Here is a 21868-nt window from a genome sequence, read left to right on the forward strand (position 1 = left end):
CGTCTCCTGGCCTCCATCGTACAATCCCATGCATAATGCACAGTTCTAGGTAAATACGGCCCTCTGCTTCCTCCACATTCGCACTAGCTTGTGAAACCATTGCCAAAGGTGAAAATTCCCCCTAACTGCTACCACTGTTATCAACTTCATTTTTGGAAAGAACATTTCAGATCCGCTGTCCAGCGTCAGGTATAAATGACTCATTGTAATTCCTGGACATTCTGCTATCTCTACCCTATCTATTATTTCAGTGAACACAAAGTCCAGCACCACATTCAACCAAGCAGGAGGCAAAATACATTGAGGAGCCTCTTATCCACAACGATGTGGGTAGAGCCAATCTCATGTATGCAAAATTGCAAATACAAAAGTGGAATATTCATTACATTATCCATTAGGATAATCTTCTCATTTTAAATCCATTATTGCTAAGAGCATTGATTTGCCGCTGCCCCTCAAATACATAATTATATATATATAAAACAACAGACTTCCAGTTATTCCTTTGCATTCTCAGTTATCAGAAGCATAACACAATGCAATGGATATCTTGAATGGATTTACGCAAATTGCTAAACATTGAGTTTTACTCTGCGCACTCAACAACTTAGCAATAGGTTGGCCTTAAACATCAACCGTTACACCAGGACGTACAAGTATGTGTGTGAAGCTGGGGCATTGCAAACGTTGGGCATGACCTCCCTAAAATGTACAAATGTGTGTGCACACTCCAGGGAGTAATGTTGAATCCTAAAATCCGTAACCCTCACTCTTGCCGTTTGCATGGCACTATGGACTCTTTAACTTCCACGCACTATAACAAGGGATAATGATCACAATGGATGTCACCCATCAGCAACATAGTGTTCATCTTCATTAACGCCATCATTCATCAATACTAATACCAGATATAAAGATGGCAGTGGTGGCAATGACTGATAACGATCATCAGCAGTTCAATATTTTACTCAGACACATAGTGGACCTCCACTATATACGTGGATATCATTAGATTACAGAACGCATCAGGGTACAAAATATGAAATAAACCCTGCTTTAAATTCAAAGATTCTGAGCTCTATGAGAAAAATACGAATTGGCAACGAATCAAGAAAGACAGTAGGATGCATGCTGTATATAATGTCACACTCTCCGATGATGTGTGCGAGAGAGAGCTGTAGCATAGCAGTTAGCGTGCTGTGCTGCGCCACGAAACCAACCACCCGAGTTCGATTCCCGCTCACGGCCACCAACACCAGTGAAGATTTTCTGAAACGGTACTGGGCTTCCCCTAGGTCGACTCAGCCTAAAATTAGTAACTGGTGGAGTGTGTAAATATTGCCACAAGGGATATAAAGGTGGCTCGGCATGGTGCTGGCTACCCACCCCCTCGTGTGCGTGTTGGCCTTCATAGGTGCTCGCTAACAGCACTTGCCCAAACAACCTGTTAAGGGGGATCTTTGCCTTTTTTGAGAGAGAAAGCACAAGCACGCGCTCCTACCACTATGGTCTGTGAAACTCTTTCTACCAAGCTGGAACTCATTTTCCACCTGGTGGAAACTTTCAGTTGAGCTGTAGAGCATGAAATATGTTTTGCTTTACTTCATTCACTAGGAAATCATTGTGACCACCAAATGGCTTCACAAAATAATCCCTGCCTCTGCCATTCATTCATGGCTGTCTTGACAATTGGTATGAAACAGGCATAGATAATTTAATCGGCAACAACATTTGCAACGAGATTATCACATTGTTTTTGCAACCAGGTGAGACCTCAACGACATTAAAGATTTTGTCGGGAAATGGGGATAATTATTTTTGCGGTGAAGCATTGTCATTTTTAAATGTATAGGTCTCTTGTTAAAATGGCCTTTGGCACAAGCACACAAGAGGTCTAGGCTCATGTATGAGGTCACAAGCTTCTCAATGTCCATGTCAAAGGCGAAGAGCTGCTTTAGTAATAATAAGCAGTGCATTTTCAACCCAAAAACAAACTTAGTGGCAAGCACATTACAAATCAATCAGAGAAATGTCCATGACTTGAAACGAATCGATAGAGAAAAGCAACATTACAGGTTTACGTTTTATCTACAATGACGGTTTAAAAACCACACGTTAAAGGATCCAAAATGAGCAGGTTCGTGAAAGACCACATTTGGCAAAAAATAGCCTCTGGTACATTTCCCAAACTATTTGTGCATCAGTTCAATTTAATTCAAACACATTTCATGTCTCTACTTCACTAACCTTCACATTAAAACATTAGTCTGATTTCAAGTAACATGTATTTAAAAAAGTCCTAATAATGTGTGGAGAAATTTTTTTTATTTATAAAAAAATGTATCTGGTCAACTCCAATTTATATTAACCTGAAGATCAGGCATCATTGGTACAGAGTCAATTCATCAAGCTATGTTCGTGCACCTTAAAGCCCCTAAAATGTATGATTAAATTGATTTTTTTTCATGTAATTAGATTGTGGGTTTGTTTTACACATTATTAGATGGCTATGTAGCATATTCTCTGTGCTGGGGCTGTGGTTAGATCGCTTTACTCGTAATTTGAAGTTTGTGTACACATCCTGGCCAGCTGTCAACTTAGCCTGTGTTGCTCACTAATTGAGCACCACATGGTACGTCAGCAGTGTTCATCATGTTGATACACTGGTCTCCACACTGCGAATGTGGAGTTTTCATCACCGGGTCACAGCTGTGAAGGGAAAGGAGTTCTACCCCCTTGTTTGCGTAGGGAGACACCTGGATTCGTTTGATTAACATAATGGCCAGAACATTCACCATTAAGCACTGTCAACTTCTTACAGGAAAGTGGATATTAAATTGCCTGCTGCATTATTTAGTTGACTTACGACTCTATGTGCCAGTGACCAAATGCATGTTTTTAATTTATTGAGAAAGAAAAAAAATTCCCTCCTATTATTATGGCTACCCAAGCATATCTTCTAAGAGAAATTATGAACAGCAATGGACTATCGCAGGATCTATTTCTTATAATGACCACTGAATTGATTTCAAAACCAGGAATATGGCCAAATGTTCAAATGACCTATAACTGCACTGTATGAGACAAGAGCTGCTAACTACAGGGGATATTTCACTTGCTTTGCAGCTCTATTAGAGTCTTGCTACATTAAGCACTGTAATATATAATTCTTTTAGGACAATGCCTTTGTGTTATACAGCAGGCAATTTTTGTACTTTAAATTACATACACGAGAATGACAAAGGCCTCTTGGTTATAATTAATTAATCCATTAATTCTCAACAGCCAAAACCCCATGAATATTAAAAAAAATACATAATGGGCATTTGGCCTCATCCCGCTTCTTCACTGCATGGCACCAAGTGGGGGTTGGGGGGTGGGCAGGGGTGGATATCGAATTCTTACAGATAACGCGCAGATCACCGACAGTGAAGATGAGACACTGTGATGTTTTGAAACCACCAATATACTGTACATGATTTGCTGTTTTTCACACGTTTGTCTTTTCCAAGCTCTTTTTCTACTTTTTACCCAAAGTAACTGGTGATCTCACATCCCCAGGTCAGGATATCTATGTTGAAAGAACTATACATTGCCCTGCCAGTCCGTTTAAGTTTAGTGGTGTTTCGGCATCTGGACATTGCAAGCCACAAATGCAAAAAATTAAAAAGGGATCGTGGATATCTTCCCACCAAGGTCATGTGATGACCTTGGTGGGAAGATAGACAGACATGACCTTCTTGCCTCCCTGATCTACCCATTCAGGCCCCGAATCCTGCCTAACCCCCCTTCATCCTTGGATCCACTCATCGTCTCCACTCCCGTCCCTTCACTGCCACTAGGCCATCAAACTTCCCCAGCCTCATGGCTCCGTCCACACTCCCTCAGCCTACACCACTAAAGCCATTCCCACCTCTGTTAATAAAGCCACCACTTGGGTCGTTAAATATACACATTCCGTGATAATGAAAGTTGGACACAAGCCATAGGACCATTTATAATTACATTATGAAAATAGAAGTGTTTAAATGATTAGGTTTTCTCAGAATCGAAATATTTTTCTTTATTCTCTCCAGATTATTTTATTAAACGTTCAGTTCAATATATAAATGGCGGTGTTTTTTTGGCATATTTTAGTAAAAACACGTTTCTTAGAGACATCAACACCACTCCCACCAGATCATTTCTTAGTGACAGAACAAAGAGTTGGATCTCACATCCTAGGATTAAAGAAAATGGATTCTTCTTTTTCCCATTTACCCTTTCATCCAGCATTACAATGGCCATCTTCCTCACCAACTCATTTCACTTACAAGAGGTTGGCCAAGTTCATGTCTCTACATCAAATCGTCCAGGTCCCCAGACCGGTCTCGAAATCGACTTTGCTATAATTTCATGTATCCTCCCATACCTATGAAGAGGGCCATTGCCCGATACATTGCCTGTTACATATTTTGTTTCATTTTAAGGCAGTGCAATTGATGAATGTGTTGTGCATTATAACTACAGGGAGACGAGGAATACAATAAGGGTCGTTGCTGTTTATTAAACCACTCTCACACTCAACATCCTACACTCACACCACTGTAGATGACTATCTCGGTCTTTCCCCGGACACTGAATACTATTTGGACCCTGCCCTCTATCTCTTGGCTTTCTCACTCGTCTGCCCGGGAAGGGGGATCAGCCAACACCACCCCACGACGAGGAGAGAGACCCTGGTCCTCTACCCTACTCTTGTACTCTGGCAATCCCTTAGGCTCTCTCACTCGTCTGCCCGAAGCAAGGGTTCAGCCAACACCGCTCCACAATGAGGAGAGACACTCACTCTGGCCGGTCCTTACCCTGGCTCCCCACGACGACTCTGCCTTCGTCACGGGGTCCCCCTTAAGAACCCCTTGGGCGGCTCCTCCCCCCAGCTCGGCCCTGCCCTCGTTTCCGAAGGTGCTCTCCGAAGCCCCTTACGTAACCTGTGACGTTACGTCATCCTTGACTGTCAACCCACTCGCACCTCCTTCTGTTCGCCCCCTCATTGGTTACTCACAATACTCCTCTACAAATGTATTGAGTATGTCATTGTGTACACATATCACTGGCCTCAGCTTAGATGGCAGATGTTCAATCGCACGGTCCTTCAGGAGTATAATTGTGGGTGTCCCATTCACCGCTGAACCTCGCGACATCAAAGCGGTTTGCGTTAATTTATTTAGAGAGGCATAGTGCCGCTGTTTTTAAAGACATTGTACTCACCTCAGAGAACTGTCGCGACACGACCGCACTCTGTGATAGCTGGTGCCAAACTGTGCCACACGCCCTCCTGCACGGCCTTTTACTTCCGATCAGTTTTTTGGAAGAAAAAACGATGACGTACACGTATGTGCACATACGTATGTACACGTACGTCATCGGAATGGGAAAGGGTTAAGTGTGGCTTAGAGCCAGAGCCAAGCCTGAAGGCTGTATTTCATTGTTTTATAGCCCGGGAGGAAGAAAACATTTCACATACTATTTACCATTTCCAAGGCTCATAAATACTGCATGTGGGATGAATTTTTCCTCATGTTACATGGGAAACTTGGCAAATGTGTGTGAATCTTATCGAATGCATGAGACTTGAGAGCTGTGCAGGTGCCGTACAGCCACTACACCCTGCAAAGGCCATACCCACTGACAAAACTTTAACAGTTTAATCATATTTACAGTGACAGCTTGCCTTGCTGAAGACAAGGTCGGTTCTGTCAAAGAGCACTGAGCTACATATATAGGTCATGCCGAGTTGGGCGTAGGCTAATTATGCCCTTGTCTGTTTCACATCTCCCTTCTAATTGGTTGTGCATTAAACCTCGAAGGACCAGCCGACACTGGTTTAAGGGGCGCCACGGTGGTGAGATGTTAACTACCTCACCTGGTATACAGAACGTCGTGGGTTCGATCCTGACCCTGATGCCTGCTGTATAATTGGAGTTTGCATGTTCTCCCTGTGATCGTGTGGATTTTTATTCAGGTCCTCCAGTTTTTTTCCCCTCCACATTTAAAAACATGCATTTAGAGTATTTGGCTGCTATACATTTTGGCATGATCAGCCACTTCGTTCAGCTATCATTTGAGGCCAAGTCGCTTCTGAAAAAGAGCTATATAGCTCAGTGGGCCTTACCCGGTAGAATAAATATAGTTTATAGTTTTCGAGATTATAATTGCCAAAGCATGTACCTCTGGCCATTCAGGGTACCTGTGATGTACACCTACCCAAACTGTGCAACATGTGGAGCCGTGCACATAATGCAAGGGAGAAGAAGGGAAACTCCCTCCTGTCAGAATCTGTTTTAGATGGCAGGTCCTACTTTTTACCTGCACAAGGAGAACATATATTAATACAATTATTTCACCGCTGGAATGATTGAACAAACTTGTAGATATATATATCCCAGTGGGCTATGCGCACAGACACCCGGATTATGAGTGTACACGGGTACACCTTCAGCTACGGTTTGCTTGGGTCAGTCTTATTTCATCTGGTCAACCGGTGACACTATTATTCTTTATTTTAATATTTATTTTGCTTGTTTACCGAGGAAAGCCGCACTGAACCTCATGACCCTTTTCTCACGAGGGTCCTGCCAAGTTTTCGAAGGGGTTGAGCGATAATTGCCATGTTGATTTTAATCGAGAAATGTAAGCAATATAGGGTAATCTTCAAAGGTGTAAAAATTGGACTGCTATGCCCGCGCATGATCTATGCCCGCGCACGATAGCCTACTCTTGCCAATTACGTCACGGGGGTCTTTAACGTCCGCTGTGAAGCAGACAGTGCATTTTATTACAGTTAATTACATCCGCAGTATCAAGCAGGGTGACCACTGAAGTCAAGCAAGTGAACCTCTGCAACAAACATCAAATGCGCTACCGAATGTGCTCTGTAGTCTGGGTGCTGTGAGAACTCGTGGCCATGAGACCAGGTATGTGAAGGCCATGCACCTTGGGTTACGCATTATCCCACAGGCGAACTCTAAACGTTTCAGTACATATGTAGATACAGTGAGGGAAAAAAGTATTTGATCCCCTGCTGATTTTGTACGTTTGCCCACTGACAAAGAAATGATCAGTCTATAATTTAATGGTAGGTTTATTTGAACAGTGAGAGACAGAATAACAACAAAATTCAGAAAAACGCATGTCAAAAATGTTATAAATTGATTTGCATTTTAATGAGGGAAATAAGTATTTGACCCCTCTGCAAAACATGACTTAGTACTTGGTGGCAAAACCCTTGTTGGCAATCACAGAGGTCAGACGTTTCTTGTAGTTGGCCACCAGGTTTGCACACATCTCAGGAGGGATTTTGTCCCACTCCTCTTTACAGATCTTCTCCAAGTCATTAAGGTTTCGAGGCTGACGTTTGGCAACTCGAACCTTCAGCTCCCTCCACAGATTTTCTATGAGATTAAGGTCTGGAGACTGGCTAGGCCACTCCAGGACCTTAATGTGTTTCTTCTTGAGCCACTCCTTTGTTGCCTTGGCCGTGTGTTTTGGGTCATTGTCATGCTGGAATACCCATCCACGACCCATTTTCAATGCCCTGGCTGAGGGAAGGAGGTTCTAACCCAAGATTTGATGGTACATGGCCCCGTCCATCGTCCCTTTGATGCGGTGAAGTTGTCCTGTCCCCTTAGCAGAAAAACACCCCCAAAGCATAATGTTTCCACCTCCATGTTTGACGGTGGGGATGGTGTTCTTGGGGCCATAGGTAGTATTGCTCCTCCTCCAAACACGGCGAGTTGAGTTGATGCCAAAGAGCTCCATTTTGGTCTCATCTGACCACAACACTTTCACCCAGTTGTCCTCTGAATCATTCAGATGTTCATTGGCAAACTTCAAACGGGCATGTATATGTGCTTTCTTGAGCAGGGGGACCTTGCGGGCACTGCAGGATTTCAGTCCTTCACGGCGTAGTGTGTTACCAACTGTTTTCTTGGTGACTATGGTCCCAGCTGCCTTGAGATCATTGACAAGATCCTCCCGTGTAGTTCTGGGCTGATTCCTCACCGTTCTCATGATCATTGCAACTCCACGAGCTGAGATCTTGCATGGAGCCCCATGCCGAGGGGAGATTGACAGTTCTTTTGTGTTTCTTCTATTAGCGAATAATCGCATCAACTGTTGTCACCGTCTCACCAAGCTGCTTGGCGATGGTCTTGTAGCCCATTCCAGCCTTGTGTAGGTTTACAATCTTGTCCCTGACATCCTTGGAGAGCTCTTTGGTCTTGGCCATGGTGGAGAGTTTGGAATCTGATTGATTGGTTGCTTCTGTGAACAGGTGTCTTTTATACAGGTAACAAGCTGAGATTAGGAGCACTCCCGTTAAGAGTGTGCTACTAATCTCAGCTCGTTACCTGTATAAAAGACACCTGGGAGCCAGAAATCTTTCTGATTGAGAAGGGGTCAAATACTTATTTCCCTCATTAAAATGCAAATCAATTTATAACATTTTTGACATGCGTTTTTCTGGATTTTTTTGTTGTTATTCTGTCTCACATAGTTCAAATAAACCTACCATTAAAATTATAGACTGATTATTTCTTTGTCAGTGGGCAACCGTACAAAATCAGCAGGGGATCAAATACTTGTTTCCCTCACTGTATATATTAAGAACAGCGTCATGCTTCTAGTGAATGGAATGGTCAAGTACGTGTGTACTTTATTCATCTCCCTGTGAAAACGAATTGACTTTTTAATTGGCAGATATAACGGTGATTCTTTTTCAGCGCTTATTTTCAGTCAGGCTGATTTAGTATGTTTTGTGTAAATTGAATTTTGGCATTGGTGTTAAATGTTTTATTATAGTTTTTTTCTTCATAAATTGTTATTGGCTTATGTATTAAGCTATTTTATGTTTGGCACTTTAACTGTTTTGGCAAGGTTTTGCTTTCATGTTTACTCCCCTGTGCATGTTGATGTGGACCTGATAGAAACCGCATTGGGTACTTGCCTGGTTCAATTAAATGTATCCGTCTCCTAACCACATTTCCTGTACACTCATTATGCACGCTTTTTTTTCTTAAAAATGTAGCCTCTCGTTAAAAGCACATGCTTTAAAGATGACGTCCAATATATTGTAGACCCTACTGTAATTGTGCTGAGGTATGACGGCTGAACTGCACTTGCGTTACACTGGGATTAACATCTGGTTGTTGGATAACGGTGTGATCAGGTCAAGGTGGGGACGAAGATCATAAGGATTTCCTTTTGTCAACATTGGCTTCATGTGAGCTGCAGCGAATGCTGCAACTGTCAAATTTATCTTAAATTCACCCCACAATGGAAAATCCAACAACAACAAGACATTGTGGTATTTGCTCATGCACACACCCGTTTTTATATCTTTTTGGAAATTTGAATTCAAAAGCAGCATTTATTGCCAATGTAGTTTTTTTTAGCGGTTGAGTTGTACAGCAGTCTGATACGTTTCCAGATTGTACAGTTACATTAGCAAGGACGTTTTTTTTTGCAATGCCCTCTTTCGAGTGTATAGCAAGTATTTGTGCAAATCACACGTCCAAATTTAAGTCTGTGAGCCATGCGATAGCTTCGGGAGTTGCGCGACTAATACTGCTCGGTACGCCGGAGAGCGGGGCGCAGGATGCAGTTATTCGTGATAACGCGTTCCATTGTCTGGTTCGGGTGGCCGCAGTCACACCGTGTGGGTTGCCTTTAATTCTCCACTTGTGGAGGAGGTTGTGGCGCAGCTGCGACCAGTTGCTGCTCTGCAGTGGTTGGTGGAGCACCGTAGTTTTCTTGGCGAAAGATCAGTGCCGTGGATGTGTAAACGCCATTGCAGACTTACGGCACTTAATATGTTGTCAATGAAATGTACTACGTGCAATGCTTCCAGCTTAGACCATGTCGATGAGGTAATTTGCCATTACTATACAATAGTGTGAGATGTCCACTGCAGCCATTTCACTCAGACGTTTTCCATCGTCGTTTGTTTTTAATGCAACTTCCACCGTGCAATTGCAGTATGTTCTCCTACCACGAGGTAGTAGTTGTGTTGCTGAAGAACACCGCGTTATGGAGAAAATCGCGTTATAATAAATAACATATATTGTAAGGTAAAGACAGTCTGCGATTACACGTTAGATGTGTATACAAGCTGAACAAATAATGAGGCGCGTGGGTAGTGTCTAGAAGCATCCAGCAGCTTCCCGGCTTGTGCGGTGTTATGCCGAGGCAGCCGTACAACTGCTTATTCCTATTTGCATGACGTAGTTCTGTTCACTCAATCATGTTAAATCCAATTTGCATCCACGTTATAAAAAATGTGTTCCCTCACATACATTCATCCCGTTATATACAATTCGGATTATAGGAGAAAATACTACTAACAGTAGTTTCTCACTGCAGTATTGCTGTTACAAGTACAGTTCCAAAGTGATGATTCCTCCAATGTGATATGTCGCACTGTCAGTATCACATCACACAGTCACACATCACTGAAGCTAATTTATATACGTGAGTATAATGAACATCTATTTACGCCCTGGATTCTGGCTCATGCGTGGAGGGTTTTTTTCAATACGAGTTTATTCCACTTGTTACACAGCTAATTATATGGAAACTGGTAGCATATGCGTCACAATAGGCCTAAACTTATCTGATGTGCTACGAAATTACATAGGTGTTCATTACCGTTATGGTGTGGATAATCCTCTAGATCGTTCACATATATGGAGGGAGTTGCGGCGCAATAGTTAAAGCACTCTGCTAATGTACCCAGCGACCTGAGTATGAAGCCCCTAAAACGGTGAGTGATGTTTGAACTTTTACTGGGCCCTCAAATTTGCCAACTTGCAATGACCAGCATGGTGAAGGATGGTCAAACAACCACCATGACTTAAAAGGTGAGCTGAACTAACGCATGCATCACTAACCACTACAGCAAGCTCAACTAGTAGCTACTAATTGACCAGTACTGTGACAAACAATCATAACAGTGCATGTAAACGGTGTATTAAGTAGTGTGTAACGCTCATAGTTCTATCACAGCAGTACAAAAAGGCATTTGGATGACCATCATAAAGGTCAGTCAGCATAGGGAACTTTCCAGTCTTTGCTTTTATCGGTTAACATGTGAAAAGACAGGAAGACGAGTGTTGGAAGTGCACGTTCCCCAACCTTTGCTATATATGAGTGTGTGTGTGTGACAAGTGGCGAGGGAAGTGAGAATCTGCATTTGTAGACAGATATGTTGTGGTTGTGCTGCCTTGCCTTAGCTCACATTGTGGTCAAACATCGGCAGGAATTGATGTACTTGTGCAATTTATACTTATATACTTTCTTTTTTATTTATTTTTGTGACATACTTATCTTTTCTCTATTTTGCACTCAAATAGTTTTTTGTTTGTTGTTGTTGTAACTTGCGGACCCACCCCAACTGGATATATGCGAAAAAGAGCTTCATAGATCATTTGATTCCTCCTCCAGTCTCAACAAACATTATCATTTGAAACTGGAAAAAGCCCAGTGAGCTACGAGCTCTCTTCCTCACAGCTGTCCAGCCTAAGTTGGGGTCTTGGCAATCGCGAAAAAGTACAGACTCCGAGCTCAGATACAGTAACCCCCAGAGTTACAGAGACTACCAGTACTTTCAGGGGCGCAACTATGGTATGGGGGGGGGGGGGTATGTGGCAGCGTTGTGCAACGCATAGGCGCTCAGTCGGGCACAAGGGGGCCCCTGAATAATCAGATTAAAAAGTAACCATTCTTTTAAAGACATTTAAAAAATTCCAACAATTAACCATGAATGCGAAAAACATTGTTACAAACTAAAAATAAATATTTCCGAAAAAATTCCACGCTTAAAATATCACAGCACGCTACTGGTGTTTGTTACTGAACACCACCAGGCTTTTTTGTTAAATGACATGCACATGAAAGCAAGACGAACGACAGCTTAATTGTGAGCATTGTACCTTTAAATCTGTTTTAGTAATCATGTCACTGTGACACTGTCTTCCTCTAAACCCAATACACGGTGCAATTAAAATAATATATATAGTTATAGCCTTACACATTGTTGTATACGGGTTAAAAACATCTGTAGCTATTTCAGTACGAGTCGGGAGAAAGGAGGGGTCCCCGTTGAAATAGGTATTTGCGCCCATGAGTGCTTTACATGCTCTAATATTACCAACATTGCCTAAACAAGGGCACAGTTATTTACAATCTAAATACAGGTGTGCTATTATTGGGGGATACCACGTGAGGGGGAGTTTTTTTGTTATATTAACTGTAATTGTGTGCAACAACAACAAAAAGCCCCACAAGCAGGTTGTGAGGTGATTATTATGCGGATTTAGAGGCGAGTGTGTTTATGCGAGGATGGTGGTGGCGGGGGAAGAGAGAAGGGATCAAAAGAACATGGAAGAAAGCTCCAGTTCTCTATGGTGCAGCATGAGGCAAAACCACAAAGTGGTGTCGGATTAAATTGCCAGGGACAGGATGTGGTGTGCGGAGGTCAAAACCATGTTTGGCCCTTGTACACCACACAGCACCTCATCTGCTGGTTCTGCTCTTACCTATAATATCGCTCCTTCTGTGTCACCAATACAGATCCATCATCTCCGAGACCAAAATACAGTATTTTGATATTCCTCAAGATTCCATCAACACAAATTGAAATAACTACAGGATTAAAATGATTAAATGACTGTCACTATTTGAAATAATGCAATTATAGACAATGCATTGAAAACTAACGGAACGGTTCTGAAACAAACGAGGGACAAGTTGCCTGAAACCACAACAAACTCGAAGAAAATGAGACGTAGAAAAAGAGATGGAGATGCGAGACTGAAGATTATATTATCAGAAGTCCTTTGAAAAAGGTTACAAAAAGAAATCAGAGAACCCGACATAAATGTGATTGAAGACATAATCGCGAGCACTGGGTTGCATGAAAGCAGCAGAGAGGAGGATGATTGGCAATTCACAAATGTTCACCCTGAGGGACAAAGACAGGACCATAACATGTGATAGAGATATAATCTTAAAATTACTGTAGTGATGGAAATATTTAAACTGTTTCTCAAACGATGATATTCAGCGACATTAACAGTTCACAAGCAGGTGCTGTGTGGAAGGACAGACACATCGTTGGACTGTGAGACATGGCAACGGCCTGGGGAGGCCTTCATCCAGCAGCAGATTTACAATTACTGATGTTAATGATGAAAAGCATTTTGACATGTTACATGACGACACCATATATATATAAATTGCATTTTATTGTCTTGATACGTACAGGGGCCTTTCAAGGGTGTAGCCATTCCTAGGTCTGAAAGTGGAATCACATTTGCATCTTTAGTTGCACAATTAACCTTAATTTGGATACATTTTTGCACATTTGAATATTTATGGAAAGTGCTTCCACAAATGAATGGGGTCAAGTTTGTGTTTTTATGCACCCAGTGGAAAACTCTGAGTCTCATCAATACACTCTTATATTTGGTCATGAACAATGGTTTTTGAGTAAACAGACCCACACACCCATCACTATAAATTAATTCAGAAACTTCTGTACTCAAATCAGCATTCTAATAGACTGCCCTTTCTCACATTCTAACAGACTGTCCTATTTCGACAATTTTCCTAATTTTTTGAGAATTGTGTGGTTCACTTGTAATATTGTCCAAATGTTTAAGATTATCGCATTAGGTCGGATACCTTACAGATTGTGTACTTAAACTAACACTATCTGGGTTCCTGAATCTAACAGTGCAAGACCTCCAGGAGCCACTACTATTTCAGCTAAATGGAACCAGTGTAGGCCAAATTATTATTTCCTTGTCTTACCTCAGTGGACCTAGGTCAATTTGCATATGACCTAAGCTGACCACAATTCTCCTGGGCCAAATGAGCGTGGGTTCCTGCCTGGTCTAATTGGATGTTCAGTCACCCTAATACGCACTCCAAGAATCCCACCACTCACCCCTGTGCCCCCATCTATCCCAAGTCATGGGTCGGCCACTGTGGTAATCAACCCATCTTCCTCCAAATCTATGACCAATTTGATTCCCCAAACTTCGTTCTGTGACTGAGAGTGAAGCCCTTTAGACCAGTCAATGACAATGAATGATAACAAATTGTAAAGATGAGCAAATGTGGCTATATCGTAAGTCTGCCAATAGGGATAGCTTGCATGGAGTCATCAGATCGTTTCTATGAGATTGTCCATCTTCATGTATTTCATTAATTACAGCTCATGTGGGACATATGCTGTGTATGCTGCCATTTATAATGGAAGGTCACTGTGGGTTGAGAATATAATCCAAATCCCAAATGTGAAAATGTATCTTCAATTAATTTAGATAATTTAATGATTAATTTAATCTGCTGTAAGATAGTTAACAAATGCAGAATGTGCAAATCATCAGCTTGTCCGAATCTTGCACAGGATGAAGGTGTAATATACTGTATATCAAATCGAAATATAAATTATGTACAGTACAGCTCTTCGGTGGCACACTGCTGGATGAAGGCCTCCCCCATGCAACGTTGGTTATGAGGGTCATCTGGCAAGAATAATTCAGCATTGTTGGTCAGCGTGGAATGGTGAAACTGGGTCGGTGGGGGCTAGAGGACTGGTTTGGATATCCCTCGCCACTCATGTGAGCTGGGGGTGGTAATCCAACTGAGGTGGCCAGACTCACCGTGCGGAGCGTGACCCACTGTGACGCTGCTCCGCACCCCCACTGCGCTGCATATTGCAGCGAATCAAATGGCAAAAGCGTTTTCCTGCTCAAACAAGCACGGGGCAGATGGTGGTGCTTATTTCAGCTTGCGTCCGTGATCCAAGTTGAAAATTGCACACTCCTATGGGGGGGATAAGTCGTTCCGTAGGACCACCACTGATGACTTCCCACAACGCGGTACCCATTTTTATCAAGCCCAGCCGAGTATCAGGCTGAGCCAAGCCGTAAAAGGGATTGAAACTTGTACTTTTTTCATTGCAAGGCACGTGTGGTCTGACCACAATGACACCACCAAGGTCTGCTGATTGGTGGCAGACAGAGTTTTTATGGAGCAAGAAGGTGTGTTTTTGTAGCTAATTTGAAGTACTATAGATCCACTAGCCACTACTTGATTTTAATGTATTAAAAGACATCTATAATGGATAATTGTATTGCATTTTAAACATTTTTACTTGCAACCTCACAAGTTTGTTCTGAAATGGAAGTTGCAATGTCCAACTCTGCAACAGAAACAATTCATTTCAGGTTTATGACCCCGCCATGTGCATGCTTGGTCACGTAAATTACATTATTTCCACTTCAATTGACCAGAATAAACTAAAAGTGATTTGAATTTTATTTTATGGAACTGAGATAATAATCATAAACCCTTATTAGAGTTTTAGTTCGTAAAATCTTAATCGGTGCATTAATCACTGATTGAACTTTTGCAAGCAATTCCATGTAATGCGAACTCCTTGAGCAATGAAAGTAAACATGAAAAAGAAACGCAAGCTCCCCATCAAACGCCATGACATTCCCTCACCTCCGATTAGCACGGTTGGCTATGTACACACTACGAAATAAGCCCAACATAGATACATGCAAATGGAGTAGACTTTCTCCATGAAAGGAACGATCATTCTAAAATGCTACACTGAGTTTACGGCGTCGTGAACGGTGTTTCTTTTGGGCTGGGTACAAAGTCAACGTACCCTGCTACGAGGACCTCAAGGTCCCCGTCTCCATCCACATCGGTCACTGCCACGCCGTAGTTCAGCTGGACAGGGTTGTGTGTGTAATCCTGGGGCAGGAAGCGTTCTCCCACTGAAGTGAAGAGCGGGGAAGGGCCAGGCTGAGCCCTGGTCAGTGCCCAGAGTGAGGCCAGCAGGCCGTAGAGCCACGCCGCACCTGCCATTCCTAAACACACACACACGTGCAACAACAACACAAGCACCATTAGCCACAACCTCCTCGAGACGAGGATGACACCACATCCCGCTGGAATACAGTGAAGTAGAGTGGGGCTGAGGGGGAAGAAAAAAACGTGAAGGGAAAAAAAGCCCAGTAGGCACTCTGACTCAGCTGCACTCGCCACCCTGTGCGTGCAGTATATCATTACAGGAAGTGTAAATCTCGGTTAGGATACATCCGTTAAGTGTTGTCATTTTCACGAGCGTATAAAAAAAGAGTGTGCTGAGAAGGACGGGGCATAGCTCCTTTAAGCTTTCAGAAAATAAATTATGAAATTATCATACAGGGGGTGGTCTCATTTTTACAGACATTTTTTTGCATTTTAATAGAGGTGGTATAATCAGGCAGATTTTGTATAATCATGAAATTTCTAAAATTGATGGACAACCTCTTTAAATCAGCAGCCACCATTATAAACAAAAATAACATTTTCTTCTTGGCTGCTTGCGTTGTGGCCGAAACGTCGTGAGAATTATCTTATTATGTTTTATTTTATTATTTTATTATTTCCATTCTACGTGACTTTACCGAAAGAACCAAGAAGATGAATCCCTGCAGTCACGGAAGCTTTAAATCGAAAAATAACATTAACAATCACAACAATAAAATCTCATGTGAAATATCATTCTTATTTGAAAATGTTTATCTCAGTCTTGATTTTGAACAGGTTTGTAGTAGAATTCTTGCAAGGGATTTAAAGTTATCGTAACATTTAATGCACGTGTCTTCACCGGAATTTCAAATTTATTAATATCTGCGCATGTTTGCAATTATTTACATACTTGCTCTTATAATGCCAACCCATCTCAACAATGTTTAAAAACTTTAAAATAGCTTCGAGGTCAATCCCTATATTACATGCACTGACACGATTGCATGCGTGCACACTGCCGAAAAATTTACAATTTCAATTTCTTGGGACTTAAGAAATAAGTAAACGAGATATGCTGCATCCGAGTGTAATTAAAATTGTTTTACTTCCTGAACATGTTTGAGATGGGATGATTAAATATACACCACAAGTAGTATTGTGCCTGTAATTGGTCGTAACCCATGATTGGAAAACATATGATATCAAATAGCTACAGGCAGCACACAGGTTTGAATGTAGCGTGCCTAGCAGTGGGCTGCTCCTGCGCTACTGCAAGCCTCTGTTGGTAGTGCACTGGACCATAAGGGCACCTTCACTTGCCTGAGCGTGGCACGGTTCACTGGGTGCCATTGTAAACTGATGCCATGGGAAAAAAATAATCATTCAAAATAAGACGTGCATCCCTAACTCACGTAAGATGGCGCTCTGAAAACTCGAGCTGTCATCATGTTGGCTGCTCTTGCAGCAGCGTGTGCAAACTTAATCGATTACGCCTGGACGCGTATTTCACGTATACACTGTATGTACGCAAATACACTCACGCATACATCTTGATTCCCACAAGAAATGGGCGCAACAAATCAAATGTGTTTTTTTTTTGTGGCCACATGGTTATACATGAATTACAACTTGAACAAAAATTACAAAATCACAAGTGCAGATTTTTTTTCTCCACCTTGCATCAACCAAATGCTCGGAGGGAAAATGAACAAAACTGAGAGGAAATCGAAACTACATCAATTGGCCTTTATACCCACTAAGGGTGGAGGCTGAAATGTGATCTGGCTTGCGGTTGTCTACCCTTGTGCGGCTAAGACGTAGTTGTGGGCAGTCCACCCCCAAGTTCCTTTATCAGGCATATGCTATTTAATGATGCTTAACTGATCAGCTTAACAATCATCCAAATAAACCTGCAAAGGCTACGAGCTCACGTAATTTATTACCCAATTTATCCCTGACATTCACAGGCACTGGCAGATTAAATGTTTTTCAGATGAAGATTCGGAATACATTATTATTTATAAACCAGTCTCTCATTTACACATAACTAAAATGTCTACACGCCAACAACACACATCGCATAATCAACCGTAGGCTCTCTTTGAACTGACCAACGAAGAGATCCTCTAATTGACATACAAACTGCCAATTAGGGTGCCATATCATGAGTTTCGCGTCATGGAGATAATGAATAAGTTCACCCTCTAAGGAAATTTGTACTGCACCTGTGTCCAGGTAACTGCAGTGCTTCATCAAGTGTGGGATTATACAGGTTAGGAGCAGGTTTCCTCAACTTGCTCCTGCTGTGGTACTAACCGTGTAGAGGTCAAAACCAGAACTTCTAGACAAAACTCATGTATGGATGCACAGTATATTTCACAGACAAAGTGTCAATCCACTCATTGTTGTTTGACCATACTTCACTATGCTGCTCAGTGTAGATAAGTCAAGAGAATCCCAGGGCCAGTTGAGACAGAGGTTGCCCCTGATTATATTATCTGTGGCCCGGAATTGAATTTGGTTTGCCGAGTTTGGAGCACACTAAATCTGAGATTAGCATAGTTGTCTATGTACGGTGCAATTTTTTTAACATACATACATATATATGAACCACTGAAGCCCTGTACGGTATTACCTGATATGAAATTCATTATTTGCATTTCAAGTACGAAAGGAAATCAGTATAAAAAGTGTGTTTTTTAAATTTAGAACACGTGTGTATAACAAATTAAATACAAACCAAAATATATCCAATCTTGACTTAAAGCTTTCGTGACTGCAATAATTCATAATCTTTGGGTCTTTCGGTAAAGTCACGTAGATAGAAAAAGAATAAAATAATAAATAATAACTTATTTTATACTTCGGTAAAGTCACGTAGATATAAAAATAAAATAAAATTTTTTCCTATCTACGTGACTTTACCGAAAGACCCAAACAGTACAAAATATATATATATATCCATTTACATATATATTTTTTTAAGTACAGGTAATGTTGGGTATATCTAAACGTAAAAATTATATTCGAGTACGAAAAGTTTTCTTTGGGCAAAATTTCCCTCGGAAATTCCTTTTCAATTTCCAAGATCACAACAATTTAACTGAGTTGAGTAGCAGGACAAAGGCAGCTCCAATCTCAGCCAAACCAGAAATCAAATGGCGGCCTGCCAGAACACCACCCCGTGTCCTTGTAACATCGCTGAAAATTGTGCCTCCAGGTAAAAAAACGTATTTTAATTAATTGCCTGCGACACATTACCCGATTCGTTAGAGCACCGCATCAGTTGATACAAGCAATACGATTGGATAATTTAAAAACGACTACATTTAACCCCCCCCCCCGTGAGAATATAATTACACATCCAATCAGGAACCTGATTAAAAGTCTCGTCAGTCATGGATAAATATATATGTACTTTATCAGTGAAGTATTTATGTTCTGTATATCTAAATGGATGTACGATACTAGTTAATGTGTGTGGAGAGGTGGGGCAGTGGTTAGAACACTGCACTTTGAGCCCGGGCCCTGAGTTCGATTCTGAGACGTTGCTACCCCCCCCCGCCTTAATTCCTCCACCTTAATTCCTCCACCAACCCATGCTGACCAGCGTGGTGAAGTGTGGTCAATCCCCATGACAAACATGACATGGGCAGTCCTTCATCCAGCAGTGCATGAATTCGATTATTGTTATGAAATCATGTTAATATGAAACGATAGATTCCTTAAAATTGCATGAGGCAGTAAACATCCATTACAGTCCAGGAAACACCTTCTGCCTGAGGCAAAAAACTCATTTTAAAACGAAAGCTGAATTTGCCACCTGGAAAAAAGGGGCCTTTATGCCTGGATGAGCAGATTCTGGTTTTGAGGCACACAAAAAGTTTACGCAGAATTTCGAGTGCAAATTGTTGCCTGGCGCTGCAAATAATGAGGAAATGGAAATCGTGTGTTGGCCTTGTGCACTACGGCGCGCATGTCGCCACAGGCAAAACTTCCAAGCAGCATCACTCCCCACCTCCTCGCCGGAATTGCCAAGCACCATCATGCCACACCGAGCCACCCACTTTTCACACAGGGAAGCAGCCAACGCGCATCCCGCTTAGCGCCCGATGGCACCCACTTAGATGAAAAACAAGAGAACTCGACTGCCATTAATGTATATTCGAGGAAATGTGACCTTTCATCTAAAAATCAGAAGTTACATTACTATTGCTGACACATGGGGTAAGACCCAACCGTGAGTTGGTATTTTTTGTACAGGGTAATTTGGAGATAAATGTCGGTCCATCTAATGAGTTAAAATATGGCACAAAAAATTTGAACAACATCAATCATGCACATATATAAATCTCATAGTTTTAGATGATTGTGCATTGAAAGTAAATTAAACAAGATTAATACAGTTATAAAAAATACTAAATGCCGCAAACCTCAATAATCAATCACTCTGATTTTGGAAATATGCATAAAGCGCAAGAATTAAAGCTCGTCCAAATTGACATGCATTCAATCACGTTTGAACGTGACAGCCTGTCAAAAACATAACTTAAATCAAATTTACAAAAAAATCAGCAACGAGTTTGTTTTTTCTGTGTTTTGAAGATCATTATATTCAAGTTTAAATATGTAATAAACGTATTAATAATACACAGCAGACTACAGCAGAAGTAAGTCGAACCCCACACGGGTCAAGACCTCGTCACTCCAAATGACGTGTGTTACAAGTGACAACCCCAGCCCTGGGAAGTAACCCATTGGCTGCTGTCTCTTGGATGAAACATTTTAGTGAATGAGAGACATGTTGGAGCTAAGACATGGAAGAACAAGATACATCTTTAACATAGATATCTATACAACTAGATGAGAACGGAAATAAATTTGGAACATAAAAATCAGCCACTTAAATTATAGTGATGCACACACGATCCAAAGTTTAATGCCTGCCGGCAGACAAATAACATTTATCTGGTGCACGTATTGACTAGCACCTGGGTCAGCGAGTAAACAAAGAGGGATGGCTTTCACTTAAAGTGGTACCACCTCAAGTTGGTTCCAATAAAATCACAGAAGCATGGTGCCAAGGCGAAGCATGGTGCCAAGGCGAAGCATTGAACATATGAGCCTTCAATTGTCCCTTCCATACCATTAACTGACGTCTCGTATAATAGTGTAACCTGACAACTAGAATGTATGCATGGCCATATATGGAATTAAACTTCCAAGTTATTCAGCGTTTTCAGGAAAAATATATGTTTTTGGGTGTCGATCCTTATTTTGACAACAATAAATTAAAGTGTTTGCCTTCTTTTTGTTAAATACGTTTATTCACAATTTATCTTACGTGTGAGTCTCCAAACTCCATCACGCCGGTAAACATTATCAAATTACAGCCATATTTTCTCCATATGAAGCACTGCAATCGTCACAAACAAGATGGCCAATGCAGATGTGTACTTGAAGCAGAGTGCTGTGATCAGTGTTCGTGGAAGAGTGTTTTGAGGCAACTGTCGTTCACAGTAGACTGCGATGTCCGTCAAGACACCCGACTGTGTTCACACCGTGTCTGGACGTCGTTCTAATGCTTCAAGGACAACGATGGAGACGTCACCGATACGTTCAGGGGAGCAGACCAAGAATGAGAGCGACTCAAACAACACATTCACGCAGAGTGGAGGAATTGTTATGCTGAGGCTGCATTGCAGATTGGCCTCCATATGCTGCATAGAGAAAGTCTGAATTAAAATCCCATAACGTGTGTGCGCAATGGATGCCCACGACCTCAACAGATGTCTGCAAGCTGATAATTCGCAGATGTATATGCAGATGCTTCAACAGGGCGTACAAATTGTGTTTTTTTCTACCTGGTATCATGATGGGAGACAAATCCTGATTGCATAATTATAAATCAGATATTTTAACAAATTTAACGGTCAAAGCAGATAATGTCGGAGAGCAACATGCCAAGCCAGATATTACTTTTAAATTGGTGTTATGATAACAAAATTGCATC

At 41.6% G+C, this 21868-nt stretch overlaps 1 protein-coding gene across 1 annotated transcript in view; it reads right to left on the minus strand.

Annotated features, from left to right (window-relative positions):
- The window catches only part of CRTAC1 (cartilage acidic protein 1), a 634231-nt gene that overhangs the window by 489150 nt on the left and 123213 nt on the right, over positions 1-21868 (minus strand). Inside the window, exon 2 of the mRNA XM_078593311.1 lies at positions 15725-15929. Within this exon, the coding sequence (XP_078449437.1) occupies positions 15725-15927 (203 nt within the window). The 5' untranslated portion in view covers positions 15928-15929. The remainder of the gene's footprint in view (positions 1-15724; positions 15930-21868) is intronic.

The sequence above is a fragment of the Lampetra planeri genome, chromosome 4 (genome assembly GCF_965212315.1).
Source record: "Lampetra planeri chromosome 4, kcLamPlan1.2.h2, whole genome shotgun sequence".
NCBI classification, from domain to species: domain Eukaryota; kingdom Metazoa; phylum Chordata; class Hyperoartia; order Petromyzontiformes; family Petromyzontidae; genus Lampetra; species Lampetra planeri.